Source organism: Microtus pennsylvanicus, chromosome 11 (genome assembly GCF_037038515.1).
Source record: "Microtus pennsylvanicus isolate mMicPen1 chromosome 11, mMicPen1.hap1, whole genome shotgun sequence".
In the NCBI taxonomy this organism is placed as follows: Eukaryota; Metazoa; Chordata; class Mammalia; order Rodentia; family Cricetidae; genus Microtus; species Microtus pennsylvanicus.
The window spans coordinates 99,306,493-99,322,415 of record NC_134589.1 but is presented as its reverse complement, the minus strand read 5'-3'; the positions used below and the strand labels follow the sequence as shown (position 1 = coordinate 99,322,415).

The window sequence follows — 15,923 nt, the reverse complement described above, 5'->3', positions numbered from 1 at the left end:
CGAGAATGTGATGTGATTCTGATCAGTGAGACATAGGGAGAAGTCTGGGGGAGACTTTTGAGAACATGCTCTCAGAAGGGATACAAGAAAGGAAGTGACATTAGAAATTCTGACAGCAGCATGTGACTACATAGTGTCAGGAGCTGCAGCAGCCACCCTATGGTCATATGGGACTAAGTTTGAACAAACGCCTGCTGCTGTTACTGAGCAGGAGGTTAGGAAAGCTGGGCCCTGGGCATAATAGGGAGCCAGAATGAATGGGCCCAGCACAGTGGTGCTTGTACTTGTAAGTGAATGAGCTAAACTGTCCTCATTCTCAAGCTTCCTGGAACTTGAACTGATTATCTAAGTTGTTAATAGCTCTCCCAAGGAATGTGTAGGACACAGGCCTCCAAGGACAGCAAGTGTGTCGTTTCATACAACTCGGAAGATACCATATTATTTAGTCTAATCCTTGAAACCCATTCTAGCTTTATAGTTTCACCTCATTTCTCAAAGGAGGGGGCTCAGAGGGGCCTGTAAGTTCTCTAGGTCATATAGCAAGGAGTAGAAAAAACATTCCTTAATAGAGTTTCTGCTGTTTTCAACGTGAATGATAACCTCTGGATCTTTCCCCTCCCTGGCAAGTAAACTGAATTTTACAGTGCCAAGGGCAGGAATTTGTTCAACTAAAAAAAAAAAAAAATGTTTGGGGGCTCAACAGTTAAGAGACTACTACACAATTTTGAGAACCAGAGTTCCAACCCTAGAACCTACGTGACATGGTTTCATGTGCCTATAACCCCACCACTGGACAGGCAGAGAGAGGAGGATCACTGGAGTCTGCTGGTTGTCAGCCTACCTGAAAACCACAAGCTCCAAGTTCAGGAAGAGAACCAAAGAGACAAGGCAGAGAATGACAGGGAGGACTTTCAGAGTCCTCACCTGGCCTCCATGCATCTAGAACATACATGTACATATATACATTCTGCACGCATGTACATGTACATACAAACATACACTTAAAAACAAAAACTAATTTTCAAGTATGCCAAAGCCCGTGTTGCGTAAGTGCTTTGTAGACAAACTCCAGACACCGCAGAGCAAAGGCTGCCATGCTGGCGTTAGCTTGACACCACGCATCTGCTGCTCCCACTCACCTCATTGTAGAAGAAATGGACAGTATGGTTGTTGAGCTTTAACGAAAGTGTTTTCAGGAACGATATGTAATATGCCATGATCTCCTCGTCGGAAAAGTCAAATTTATGGACAATGATTGAATTTACATAGTTATTAGACAGCAAATAATCTAGAAAAGAAAACACAGGGTGAAAAAGGTGAGCTCGTGCTAGAGGAAAATGCCAGCAAAGGCTGTTGGGTAATAAGCACAGAACTCAGCCAGCTGAGCACAGCTTAACCTTTACCCTCAAAGAAATCATCCACCAGGCAGGACTACCTGCGAGCACACAGGTCCTGCCAGAGAGGAGCCTGTGGCTCCTCTGTGAACCAAAAGGGACAAACCCATGTGTGTTTTCTGTTCACTGCAGAGCTGAGGGCAGGAAGAACAGGCATGGGGTCACTGTCACAAGCAACCTGCAAATGAGGGCAAAAGGCTCCTCATTTTAATAAAGAGCTTCCCTACATGGCCATCAAAAGACACTGTCATGCCTGGATGCCAGGAAGGGCTGCATGTGCCTTCAATCTGTCTAATGACAATTTCATAAAGGTCACTGCATCCCCATCATGTGTCCAGGGCTAGGTTAATCACCTCAGATCCTAATTCCCCAACAGTCACCTGGTGGTTCTCAGGGGAGCACCTTGACTGAAGATGTTCCCCCTCTGTTGGGAAGGCTGGCCTTGCCAATAGAGCACAGACCTTATGAAGGGATACACCCGAGGTGATGAAGCCAGCAATGCTATCACCACTCACCTAGTCAGCAAGGTCAACCAAACCAACCCTAGTGAGCAATGAGGTATGAGATAGGGCAGCCAGACTGACTTCATGTCCCTTACAGTGACAGTTCGTAAGGCAGCTCTCAGGGCCAGCTCCAAGAGAGGCCAGTAGGGTGGGGTGGGGTCCTAAAAATCTGAACACATTGTAAAATGAGTAGTGGTCATAAGTGCTATGGGTAAGCTTGCTGTCTGTGGAAATGGAGCTGTATATAACTTCAAGTTCTTACATATATGCATTCAACACAGAAGCATCTGAACCTCAGGTGTCTGGCTTGAGGGATATTTTATAGATGTGTGCTTTGTAGGGCCCTCTCAGGTAAGACCCAGTATATTTACAGTTCTTCAGAAAGCTCATTCATACCCCTGCCCTGTCAGCATCTTCCCTCAAGGCAGGAGCCACTCTAACGACCCATCTCTATAGACTGGTGTACCTGCTTGTGAACCTTACAGAGGGGAATCAGACAGGATGAGTGCTGCCTGTGCCTGGCATCTCACTCCTCACCACATCTGAGTGCTGTCATACTGTGTGTGTGGCAGCCACACTACTTCCCCCCCTTTGTTGCTTTAAACTGTACAAAACTTATGCATCTATGATTTACCATGTAACATAAAACCTAGGTGCTTTTGGTAACTCAAATACTTGTCATTATGTGGCTTAGGACAACTGGGAAAGGACAACGGGCCAACATGAGAAAAGATGTAGGACATCTTAGTGAGCCCTGTATTTATAGGCCAGTGGCCCCTGGGCCACAAATGGCACAAAAACTAGCAGTTTCAGGTATGTGAAAAGAGTTTCTGGCTACATTCTACACCTGGGACAGCCACAACGTTCACCTGCTCGCCAAAAAGTCTTCCTAACCCCTTTATGGGGGTTAAGGAAACACCAGGGATCAGTGAAGGGGCCTGTTATGTGGCTGGGATTTTTCTACCCCATCACCTGTGGCTGACATTCTGTGGTATTCTATTATAATAAACCTAGGAGTCAGTAAGTAATCTCAGTCTTTTGGGCCTCTGTCACTTAGGTCACCAAACACATAGGCAACAGCAGACTCTGTGTAATGGCTCCCTGTAATGGTGTAATAGCAAAAACCTGGAAAGCACCCAGATGCCCACAGACAGATTCATTTGGCAACACTGCAGCTGGGATCCGGACCAGGGAGGGCCCCAGGCAGGAACAACAGAAGATGGATGGGATGGAGGTGGGGGGAGCATGGAACAGATGAGTTGTAGGGTAGGAGGTTACAGACATCTGACCAGACTTTTGTAATGAAGTTTTGTTGCTTTACAATAACTCCATTTTTTCTAAAATAAAAAATAAAATCATCTGGACATAGTGGTGTATAACTGTTATCCTAGCTGAGGCAGGAGAACCAAGAGTTTGAGGCCAGTCTGAACTACATAGAGAAAAACTGCCTTGAAAAATGTTTTAATAAAAACTGTCCAGAAAATCAGAGATGTGTCTGCCAGGTCTTTTCACAGCAGGGTATCCACAACGCACGTGTCATATCACTTCTGTATAGATCTAAAACAGCACAGATGCAGAGAGCAAAAAGGGTCACGGGGGCTGTGGTGGAGGAAGCGGGAGTGTTGGCTAGTGGTCACAAGGCCTTAGCTAAATTCTCCACGTACAGAATAGTGACTGGTGATGACAGTGACCAACCCTGCACTAGACACCCACATCTAAGACTGTAGGGCTTAGGAAGTGATGGCTATGCCAGCTGGGCAGCATGGGCCACTTCAACGTGTGCACATCAGACCTTCGAGCTACTACACTAAGGAGCTACAACTTCTGAAGTACCTGTTTTTAATTCCTAGCCTTAGATGGGTTTCAAAATAGTCACAGAATAAAACTCAAGGAAACCTATATTAAAACTCAAGACTGGAATTGTTCCACCAGCCTCAGCAATATCCCTTGGTGTTCACTCTCGGCTGAGCCCTAGGACTGCTCCTCAGAGCTGTACCTTCCCCTCAGAGCTTAGAAACCACACTTGTTTTGCATCCAGCCATCCAGTGAAACAGAAGCTTGTAACAAGGGAAACCATGCAGGGAGACATGAATTAGCTGCATCTGTCAGACTGTGGTCAGGGGAAGGAGGAGATTTCTGTGGTGGCAGCACCACCTAGCGGTCACTGCTGGGGTCACCACACAGCAGCCCTCCAGACTCAAACCCTTTTCCAAACTTGTTGCAGGAATTCAGTACCTGCCTTTGCTCCTTTTCTCTTGATCTTGAGGGCAGGACCTGGGCTCTGCTGCATTTGGAGTAAGTAAGCTAGCACGGAATGAGGTTAGGCTGGCTCAGTCCCAGCACTGATAAAAGTCTGGGCTAGGTAATGCTCTCTGCAGGTCTGTCCTGGACACCACGGGATACTTAGCAGCTCCTCTGTATTTGGACGGACTACGGCAACCAATACTAACTCCAGATGCCAGCAGCGTACCCAGGAAATAGCAGTACCCCACTGAGGACCACTAAGTTCATTCTCCTCTATTCTGGACTTGCTAGAACAGTTACTTTGCACCTATGACTCCAACCTTCTTGGAGAGAGAGCCCCAGCAAACCCTGCCTCCCAGGGGTGGTTGTTACTGATGAATAATCTGGGCTTACTGAGGGCAGGTCTGAGTCAAACTCCTATTCTCTGGGCAGGAAAACTGAAGCAGAGGGGTGCTGGCTGGAGTACATGGACCAGAGCCCCGTCTGTGGACTACTCAGCCTTCAAAATAGAACCCTACAGAGGGACTGCAGCCCCCACCTCTCTTAGTCCTCCACAGAACTACCACACTGAACTGCCCCAACACATTCACAGCCTGCAGCTATCACTCTCATCACATCACTGAAGGTGATGACAGGGCTCTCAGGAGGAACTAAGGCTAAACGAGGTTGCAAGGTGGGCTTCAACCCTGACAAAATTGGTGTTCCCATAGGAGTCAGAGAGACCAAAGGTCTCTCTCTTGACCTCACTCTCTCACAGGTAGGGCCAGGTACAGTTAGATGGAGTTAAGCTCTAATGTGTCTCCAAAGGTTCATGTGCCACACCCTCTGTTCCTGAATCGAGGCAGTGTTAGGAGGTAAGACTTAGCGAGTGATATTCAGATGGTGGGGTGAAGTTTGTCATGAGTGGATCAATGTCTTTCTCAACACGAGTTTTCCCTCTCCTGGTTCTGGACTAGTTGGTTACCTTAAGAGCAAGTTACTGAGGGCTTGTAAGATGGCTGCTGCCAAGCCTGATGACCTAAGTTCAATCCTGAACCACAAGGTAGAAGGAGAGAACTGACTTCTACATGTACTCTGTGCATGTGCATGTGCACATACACTCAAGTGCACTTAGGCATATAAATAAATGTGATAAAACTTTTTTGGAGACAGGGCTTCTCTGTGTAACAGCCTTAGCCATCCTGGAACTAGCTCTTTTAGACCAGGTTAGACTCAAACTCATAGGGATCCACCTGCCTCTGCCTCCCAAGTGCTCGGATTAAAGGTGTGCACCACCACCACCTGGCTGTGATAAAAATTTTTAGAAGAAACACTTGAAGCTTTGCAATGTGGGGATTACTTACAAGTAAAGCTCACAAATTAAAAAACTCAGGATACCATGCGCGTACTAAGCAAATATTTGGTCTCTTTCACAGCCTCTCTGCCATGGGCTGAAGTGGCAGAAGGCCCTCACAAGGTAGAGATGCCTAGTTTTCAAATTCTTGGCTTCAAAATCTTAGTCAAAAAAGAAAAAAAAAACCTCATTCCTTTAAATGACCTAATTTCTCAGGTCTGGAGAGATGACTCAGTGGTTAAGTGTACTGGCTATTCTTTAAGAGGACCTGGGTTTGATTCCCACATGGTGGCTCATAACCATCTTTAACTCTAGCTGCAGAGTTCAACTCTAGCTGCAGAGCTCCTTTTCTGACCTCTGCAGGCATCAGACACTCAAATGGGACACAGACATATGTGCAGGCAAAACACCCATGCACATAAGAAAAAAAAAAGATTTTTAATGATTTTTAATTTTTAATGTTATAGTTTAATGACTATAACAAGAGTTTGTTATAGTAATAGAAAACAGACTGAGATAGTATCTATCTACAAGCTAAGAAGAAAGCCCTCAGTAGAAACCAGCCCTGACTTCAGCATCAAATTTGACATCCATCCTCCTGAACAGTGAGCAAACACACTTCTACTGTCCAACCCACGAAGTCCACTGGGGTAGCCTGGGCAGACTAAAATACTTGGGAAGCAGACATATGAAATCTGGCAGTACACAGAAAATAGCAAGCAGTATTCTTACAGAGCGACGTCTCATGGCTGATGTTCTCAAAGAGGATGTTCAAGGTCTGTAGTAGCTGGACACACACATAACGGCCTGATTTCTGCCGCAGAATGTTCAAGAAGAAAACAAACATATTCTTCTCCAGGAAGAAACTGGGGAGAGAACAAGAAAGGGTCAATGGGTGGATACATCCTAGCTCACATGTATAGGTTTGCCGTGTGTGTGTGTGTGTGTGTGTGTGTGTGTGTGTGTGTAGCTACCAGTGGTAAGACCAGACTGCACATCTCAGTGCCCATGATGCCATCTGCAATTGAGGACAACACATGGCCTTCTGACTCTCTTCCTGTCTCAGCATGTGAGGCCGGTGCTGGTTCCAAGAAATGGTAAAGTAGATTCTGACAGAATGGAGATGCTCTACCTGCTAAGAGCTCACACAGCAGCCTGTGCCAGGTGCTCTACAAGCATCGTTCTCCAGCACACATACCACCTGTATCCGTAGTTTCCCCGACAAAACCTATTTCCTTTGCATTCCCATATTCAAGGGCATGAAAACACAAGAACTGAGTTTCCCTGCAGGGCCAAAAGATGCTGAGTGACGGCAAAGCTTTTCACTTCTGTTGTCTGTTTGCAGCTTCCCGACCGCTCCTCAAAGAACCTGAAGAAAGGTGAAAGTATTAACGTGGAGGGACTCTACAGAGCCCCCAAACCTGCTTCTGCCTTTCTTGTGCTTATAAGGCCAGGGGCAATGGCCTGGGGGTGTGGTGGTACATGTTAAAAATGGGGTCTTCAATGCCCTTCCTTCAAGAAAGATGTTATTTATATTTATTTGTTCAGTGTATTTGAGCAAGATCAGTTTGAAATAGTCAGAAGAAATCTCAGCAATCAAAGGCTCAGAATACGGCTCAGTTGGAAGAGTGCTTGCCCAGCATCTCCTAAGGCAGGTGTCGAGGTATGAACCTATAATCCCAGCATTTGGGCAGTGGAGACAGGAGAATCAGAAGTTCAAAATCATCTTGGCTATACTGTGAGCCCAAAGCTAGCCTGGAATATAGGAGACCCTGCCTCAGAAAGGAGAGAGAGATAGAAATAGAGATAGAGATGAGAGGGTCAGAGGGAGGGAGGGAGGAAGGGAGGGAGAGGGGGGGTCCCTGTAGTCACATGAGTCTACTGGGTGGTCCAGTTCTAGATAGATGCCTCTTCCCCTCAACTGTCACTCCATAGGGATAGGACCAGTGGCCTATCAATCACTGCCACACAATTCTGCTTGAATTCATAAAAGGATAGTGAATGATAAAATATGATCTTAAAAAAACAAACAAACTAAATTCTTTCTCCCACTCTGACTCCAGGACCCCATCTGCCTAATACACATTGCTCCAAATGACTCCCAGAGTGTCTCTAGCATCTGACTACTTTGCCTGCCTCTGCTTCAGGTTATACAAAGCAGTGACTTGCTAGAATCATCAGCACACTCAATACCAAGGGTGGCCAGGGGGAAGCTGCCAAACATCTAAGCCTAGATTTTGCTGCAGGGGTGACTTAATAGATCTGGTGTGAAACTCTCAAGGCTAGTTGTTTTTTATCTTTGTGTGTATGATGTGTATTCTGTATTGGGGCATGTATATACATAGCAAGCATGTGGAAGTCAGCAGAAGGCTTTGGATATTGGTTCTCACCTTCCGCTGTGTTTGAGACACAGTACCATTGCTGCTGCATTCATCAGGCTACCTGGCCTGTCTCCCATCTCACCGTACAAGCCCTGGGATACAAACATGTGCTACCGCACATACTTTTATATAAATTCTGGGGATTCGAATTCATGTTTGTATGCCAAGCATCTTTCCAGCTGCAAGGCTGGATTTTTGAAAAATTCTTAGAATGGGAGAATACTTGGGAAAATGTTTGAGTCTAGGGCGTCAAAACTATCAAATGAGTAGAGTATCTTACAGTTTCAGGAAATAAGGAAACGTTAAAAAAGCAAGTGACAAAGGAGCCAACTGGGCAGAGGCCCTAGTACCCAAAGCTGGAGCAACTGGGTTCTTACCTAAAGTAAAACCAAACTTGAAGCACTTAGCACTTTTTCTTTTGAACCGAGGTCTCTAAGCTTCCTGAGAGCTAGGGTTACAAGTGTGCATCACAGCAGCACACCTGGTGCTCACACACTTTTCTTTTTCTTAATCTTTTTTTTTAAAAAAATTTATTGATTTTTATTGAGCTCTCCCCGCTTCTCCTCTCCCGTTCAACCCTCTCCCAAGGTCCCCATGCTCCCAATTTACTCAGGAGATCTTGTCTTTTTCTACTTCCCGTGTAGATTAGATCTACGTACGTCTCTCTCAGGGTCCTCATTGTTGTCTAGGTTCTCTGGGATTGACTCACATGTTTTTCTAAGCTGATACACAGATTCCATTCTAAAAAGAAGGTGTCAGGACAGTCTCTAATCTTTAACCTGAGGGGTTTTCTCGTTTCAACAACAAATAAATAAAGAAATTCTTAATGGGCCTGTAAAAGAAGCCCCTCCCATTTCTAAACCACACTTCACTCTAGGTGCTCATGCTTTCCTTCGGGGATCATGGTGTGTCTCGGGCTCACAATAAGATATTTGTATTTTGCACAGAGCTGTCCTACAAACAAGTCAAGATAATTTATAAGAAGCCTGGGCAGGGAAGACAGCTCAGTGGGTGAGGACCTGAGCCTGGATCCCTAGAAGCCACATAGAAGTCAGATGGGAAAGTGAGATTCTACAGTGAGAGGGGAAGTAGACAGAATTCTGTGGACGCTCAAGGGTCTGCTAGCCTGGCATACATAGCAGTGAACAACAAATCATGTCTCAAACAAGGTGGAAGCCAAGAACCCACCCTGAGGTTGTCCCCTGGCAAGTGAACACCCCCACCCCAGCACACGTATATAAAATCTGTGTTCTTGGCTGTCATAAACCAATCTCAAACCCTTGTACATCAAGACTTCAAGATATACAGAGGAAGCCTGGTTTCCAGCCTAAAAGGCTGTCCAATGGGAACACTTCTGTCTATCATGTGTATCATCCATGAGGCCTGCATGCTTCCAGGTACTAGACAGGGAGCATTTTCTCTCCTTTTTATAGATAAGGAAACAGAAGTTCAGGGAGGCAAACAGCCTGACTTATGCCTGCTGGTCTAACAAGTACAAGGATGGAAAGAAACTTCTTTGTGGACTCTAGGTAAGACAAGCTCCCTCACTGTCTACAAATGGGAACACCAACAGGGCTTCCGTGTGGGCCAAGAGGGGGTATGCTAGACTGTGCTCTCAAAACTCAGGATTGTTGCCCACTCCCAGTCAACATACCAGTGGCTGGGGAGATGGCTCAGATCCCTAGAACTCATGTGAAACCTAGGTGGGTATGGCAACCTGCCTGTAATTCAAGCCCTAAGGAAGCAGAGACAAAGGATCCCGAGGGAAACTGCCTAGTTAGTCTAGATCAATGGTTCTCAACCTTCCTAATGCTGTAACCCTTTAATACAGTTCCTCATAGTGTTGTGATCGCCCAACCATAAAATTATTTCCGTTGCTACTTCATAACTACAATTTTGCTACTGTTATAAATCATAATGTAAATATCTGTGTTTTCTGATAGCCTTAGGTGACCTCTGTGAAAGGGTCATTTGATTCCCCCAAAGGGTACAATCCACAGTTTGAGAACCATTGGTCTAGATTGGATTAACAAGCTTTGGGTTCAGCAAGGGACTTTATTTTAGTAAATTAAGTGGCAAGTGATGGAAGATGACATCTGACATCAACCCCTGATCTCCCCACATATGCACACGAATATGTATGCCCACACACGTTCCAACATGTTTAAACACCTGTATACACATGCAAAGCAATAAGTAAAACTATCTGGGACATTCCTCGTACCACGGAGTAGGTAATAGAGTACAACTCGGAATGCTATCCACACATCTTCAGTTTTTCTAGAGAAACTCATTTCCACAGTTCTTCCAATTTGGGCTTGTACCTTTCTAGTCTCTCAAGGACATTTGCTATACATATTTAGGCAAGATGGAATTAGCATCGATTCCTGACTCATGGTGTACACTTGGAAAAACACTCAAAGGAAGGGGAAGAATCTGAAAACAAAAGCCTTACTCAAATACAGAGCTGTCATTTTGATCACCCCAAATCAGGATCTCAGTGATAGAACGGATGGTTTCCACCAGCAGGTTCCGGTTCTGTTCTGTGACGGTGGTGTTTTTGGTTAAAACATGGTACAGGTACCTAGAAGAAAGGGAAGAAACCAAAGCTTACACAAAGTGAGTTGAAAGCCAGGCCCAAGGGCCACTGGCAACACTCATAGCATAGCCGCAGTGTTTAAGTTTCTGTTAGCACAATTCAGGATGGAGATAGAAGTCCCCACCCAAGAAAAATGGCAGGAGCTCTGAAATATTAAATGCCAGGGACACATCTGCCCAAACTGAGGCAAGCGCACTGCCAAGCCCTGAAACCAGCCCCCGAAAACTTCAGGGTGCACGAGAACCACAGAGTTGGCAAAATCAGAGGCTCCTGGGGTGCACTTGAGGATTCCGCTTTAGAATTGAAGGCAGGCCTCACAGTGCACAGTGACGGATGTACAGTGATCATAGTCAGTGCCCTGCACCTGACACCGGACTCACAGCAAGAGGCAGAGTCACACACAGCTCAAGGACAGTGGCACCTACAGGCAGAGCCTAGGACACCAAACACTACTTCTGGAATGTCTATCGTTCCTCTCTAGCACAGTACACCCATGAAACTAGGACTCAGAGTGGGACAGAATGAGTAACTCCTGTCCAAGGGGAACAATCTCATCTGCTAAATCTAGAGGGAGAAGGGTGGGAGAGGCCAAAGTCCAGGTAACTCCACCTGTCAGAGCCTTAGGCTGGCTGAGGAAGGAAAAGTTGGCTCAATAGGAGTGGCTCAAGACGCCTTTCAGGGCCACACTCAATTTCTGAGTGAGGCTGTGAGAAAAGGAGAGGATGAGTGTAGAGGGGTTGTCCCTCCTACAGTCCAAAAAAGCAGGGAACAAAGGCAGAACCCTGGAGGTGGAATAATAAGATCTAGTTGTTCTCAGCAGCTGGGCTAGTTTCCTGTAGTAACACTGTGGCTGTCTGTTATATTTTAAGAACAGCCTCAAGTGTTTCCTGTTCTGTGTTCTCACTGTGCTGGGAAATGAACCTACAGTGTCAGACATACTGGCTAGATAAGGCTCTGCCAAGCCACAACCTCTACCACCCTGTTTTTCATTATTGTATTTCATTTTGAGACAGGGTCTCAGTAATTTGACCCAACTAACCTTGAACTGGCTCAGTAGCCCAGGAAACCTAGAACTTGATCTTCTCATGTCAGCTTCCCACACAACTGGGATCACAGTCACATCCAGCCTGCAGTACAATTTTTAACATGCAACAAGTAGCAAAGTCCTCCAAGAAGATAAATCATCCAACCTTGGAACCCAGGTCTACCCACAGTGCTGCACATGAGGACACAAAGCCCATTTTCCTCTACACTAAAGTAACCCAGCTTCTCAACTGCCTGGGACAAACAGTAGGACTGAACTACAAGACTGTGTGTCCACTGTGATTCTAGTGCACACCCTCCACAAGGCTTAAGGAACACTTTTCCAAATTGTGGTTCAAAGATGTCCTGCAGCTGTCTCACTGTTTAAGCCACTCCCTATTCACACCCTGAATCAGGCTATTGGGTGAACAGATTAAAATGGCGTGTGCATGTGTGACTGAGGATGAAACCCAGGGCCTCACATTTTAAGCCCGTGCTCTACAACTGAGCATCCCTATGCCTGAATAATTTGACGGCTGCTACACCACTCCCAATGTGGCCATTGGTGACACTCTCTACACAGTCCACAGGATAACAGTAACTCTCCCAGAGACAAGATAATGCTGGCAGTGAGGTTAGGGAGGAGAAGCTTCTTCCCACTCTGGAGATATAACATATATATCTAGGAGGATAACATACATGCACTAGCTTCACACATTACACTCCTGGCTTGCTGGAAAGTAGCAACATGGGCGAGTACTCTGAGGGTCTCCAACCACAGTGGACAGGGTCTGACCTCATTTGAGTGGGTTGCCTGAATAGACTGCCCTTGTCAATCAGCAACTATTGTTCATATTCAAGGCTCAAGCTACCATCTCTCAATAAAGCTTTCTTTGGAGAAGGCTTTTTCACTCTCAATCTCTAACCCCATGGACCTGGCTGTTCCCTATTCACTGGCACCTCTACCTTCTGTGAAGTACTTGCTACTTGACCCAGCTGGCCTTGAACCGGCTCTGTAGGCCAGGTAAACTAGATCTTGTGATCTTCTCATCTCAGTATTGTTATTTTACAGAGCAGTGTGTTCTCAATGGTCTATCTCTCTGACTAGACTCCAGGTCAGGCAAATCATCTTAATGATCTTGATGACTCGAATACATTCCAGAATAGCTGGTACACAGCAAGTACTACCTATATAAATGCTGAAAGAGGCAGTCTCCACTAATATAAACTGGTGTATAGTATACAAGTCTAGGTAAAGTAAGGGTTCAAGTTATAGCACAGAGTTGTGATAAAGAGCTCAACAGGATTTGGAATCCAACAATCTTGGGTTTGACCCCTAACCCTGGTACCTCCTAGCTGTGGTCTGGAACAGGTATTTTACCTCACCTCTGCAGCTCTGTCTAAACACAGTAATAACCACAAAGAATATGAACAGATAAGCAGGGTGCCTGGCATACATGGTGCACAACACATAAGAAGCCTTAGCTGCTACTGTTATACTGTGGTCATCATGACGTGGGATGTTACAAACATCCTTCTTAGTTTGTACAATACCAGAGACTTTTTGGAAGGTGATATCAGGCTGGTCCCAAATACTCAGGGAAAGAGAACTACAAGGAAAAAAATAAGGTGGAAAAGATCCAAGGAACTTAGGGCAGGAAGTAGGACTTGTGGGTCACTCTGGAGAAGCAGTAAAGTATGCGGGGTATCACAGATACCTGCATACCTAGTGATATCTCCATTACTAATAACCCAGTGATCCGTAGCAGGTATTAGGTCCTAAGACTCACTCAACAAGATGGAAACCATGCCCGGTACTGGAAACCTAGCTAACTAATCAGTGATTACTTAGCCATAACTAAGTCATGGTTATTGGAGAATCTACAGACATTAATTTATTAAACCAGCGTAATCTTGAACAATATATAAGCATTTGTCCTTATACCCACAGAGAAGTGGAGTCTTGACCCATCATCAAGGAAATGTCTCTTTGCAACAGAAAAGACCATTACACAAAATCACATCAAAATGCAGAGCTGCAAAGTCCAGTCACAATAGATACATTAACAAAACATTTCTATACCTAAAAACCTAAGGCTCATTGAACATTACAGAAGAGGGGGTGGGAAGATTTTAAGAGCCAAGAGGATCAGGGAGTTTGCTGTGAGACTGTGTCTCCTACTATGGTAGTTTGAATGTAACTGGCCCCCATAATCTCATAGGAATGGCATTAGGAAGTGTGGCTTTGTTGCAGTGGGTTTAGCCTTGTTGGAGGAAGTGTGTCACTACGGGGGAAAGCTTTGAGGTTTTCTATGCTCAGGATATCACCCAGTGTCTCAGTTGGCTTCCTGTTGCAAGATGTATAGCACTCTCCACTCCAGCACCACATCTGCCTGCACACTGCCATGTTGATAATGATGATAATGAATGGAACCTCTGAAACTGTAAATAAGCCACCCAATTAAATGTTTCTCTTATAAGAGTTGCTGTTGATGTGGGATTCCCCTCTTTATGCTGTGAATACCATTGGTTAATATAGAAGCTACTTTGGGCATATTGTAGCACAAAATAGGGCAAGCCAGGAATTCCAAGCAGACAGAGGAGAGAGTAGGCAGAGTCAGGAGAAGTTATGTAGCCGCCTAAGGAGAAGGACGCCTCATTGGTAGGCCACGACCTTGTGGTGATGCACAGATTAATAGAGATGAACTGATTTAAGATATAAGAGTTTGCTAGAAATATGCATAAGCTAACAGGCCAAACAGTGTTTTAATCAATATAGTTTCTGTGTGGTTCTGTGTGGTCTGTGCACCAACAGGTACCAACTACAGTCACATAAAACCTGAGAGAGCCTGGAAGGGAATTCTAGGCACCAAAGAACAGAGTCAAGTACAGTTTCTTGGTAGCTGCATTGTTTTCAGATAGGCTCTGTGTGCTGGCAGCAAGCAGGAGCACCGTGGCTCCTTTAACAGAAGGATTACTAACTCAACATAAGAAATGGTGGCTTCCTGGTTCATGCTGGCACCATGAACTCTGACTCTTTCAGGAGGCTGGGCACTTAAATGGGGTTTATGAGCAGCATGCTACTAGTGGCTTAATGGTGACACAGACCTGCTGCAACCCTGAAGCTGGGGTAGTGTGCATGACTCTCAGAGACAGTGGACATGCCTCTACCATGTTGGAATGGGTGGAGCCAACAGGCAGGACTGCAGAGTTAGTCCTAGTCATGCCCACTTAGCATTTAAAAGGAAAAAAAGTGCTCCTGGTCAGAAAATAATTACAGATATGCAATTATAAAATACAGAAAAGGGGAGGTGATGTGGGATTCTGCTCTGTATGCTGTGAATACCAATGGTTAATAAAAAAGCTACTTAAGGCCTAATGCAGCACAGAACAGGGCAAGGCGGGAATTCCAATCAGATAGAGGAGGAGAGAGCAGGTGGCATCAGAGAGAGGCCATGTAGCCGCCCAGAGAGAAAGATACCTACGGCAGCTTGCTGGAACCTTGCCAATAGGCCACGACCTTGTGGTGATGCACAGGTTAGTAGAGACGGGTTAATTTAATATATAGGAGCTAGCTAGAAATACGTATAAGCTAATAGGTCAAGCAGTGTTTTAATTAATATGGTTTCTGTGTGGTTATCTCGGGTGTGGACAGCCAGGGAACAAACGAGCAGCCTCCGACTACATGCTGTGGTCATGGTGTCTCTTCACAGCAACAAAAATCCTGACTAAGACACTTAGTTGTATCAGAAGCTACACCCATTAAGTTTCACCAGGATGACTGCCCAAACATGCGCTGAACAAGGATGACACCCATGACCTGAATAGAAAAAAGGCCATGAGACCTCAAGCCTGCAAATGAAGAAAGCTGGAAGCAGGAGAGGTGATCTTCCCCAGGGAAGAGAACACCAATTGGTTGTCTACTGCCGAACAGCCCTGAAAGCATATATATAAGTAGTATTATACAGACTGAACATAGTATATTTAAATATACATATTTACATACACAATACATATGTATATACATCTACACACACATATGTATGCAATAGCAATTAGTAAAAAGAGGCCATGAATTTGAAGATGAGAGGGGAGGGGTATATGAAAAGGTTTGGAGGAAGGAAGGGAAGGGAGAAATGTAATGAAATTATAATCTCAAAAAGAAAAGAAAAAATCCTATTAAAAGGCTTTTCATATATGAAGGATGAATCAGTCAAGTAGTCCTTTGAGAGGATTCTAAGAGCTCCCATGGACCTGGTACCAAGTGAAGGCTGCACATGGCACTCAGATGGTCCAACCACAGGATGTGCCTATTGTTACCACTGAGCAGGCCAAGCAGCACACGGGTTCAGGTACCCTAGTCCTCTAGTCAGTCCCATGGCTGGAGGCTGCTCAGGGTTCACATGTTCCACAGCCTCTCCATTACTTGTTTGCGGCCTTTTGTGA

The 15,923-nt window shown here is 45.3% G+C and overlaps 1 protein-coding gene across 8 annotated transcripts in view; it reads right to left on the bottom strand.

Annotated features, from left to right (window-relative positions):
- Clec16a (C-type lectin domain containing 16A) overlaps nucleotides 1-15,923 on the bottom strand; it is a 218,684-nt gene that overhangs the window by 191,846 nt on the left and 10,915 nt on the right. For all 8 annotated transcript variants that reach the window (XM_075942026.1, XM_075942027.1, XM_075942033.1 and 5 more), the window contains exons 2-4: nucleotides 10,311-10,439; nucleotides 6,207-6,340; nucleotides 1,140-1,288 (exon numbers count right to left, since the gene is read on the bottom strand). In XM_075942026.1, coding sequence (XP_075798141.1) covers nucleotides 1,140-1,288; nucleotides 6,207-6,340; nucleotides 10,311-10,439 — 412 coding nt within the window. The remainder of the gene's footprint in view (nucleotides 1-1,139; nucleotides 1,289-6,206; nucleotides 6,341-10,310; nucleotides 10,440-15,923) is intronic.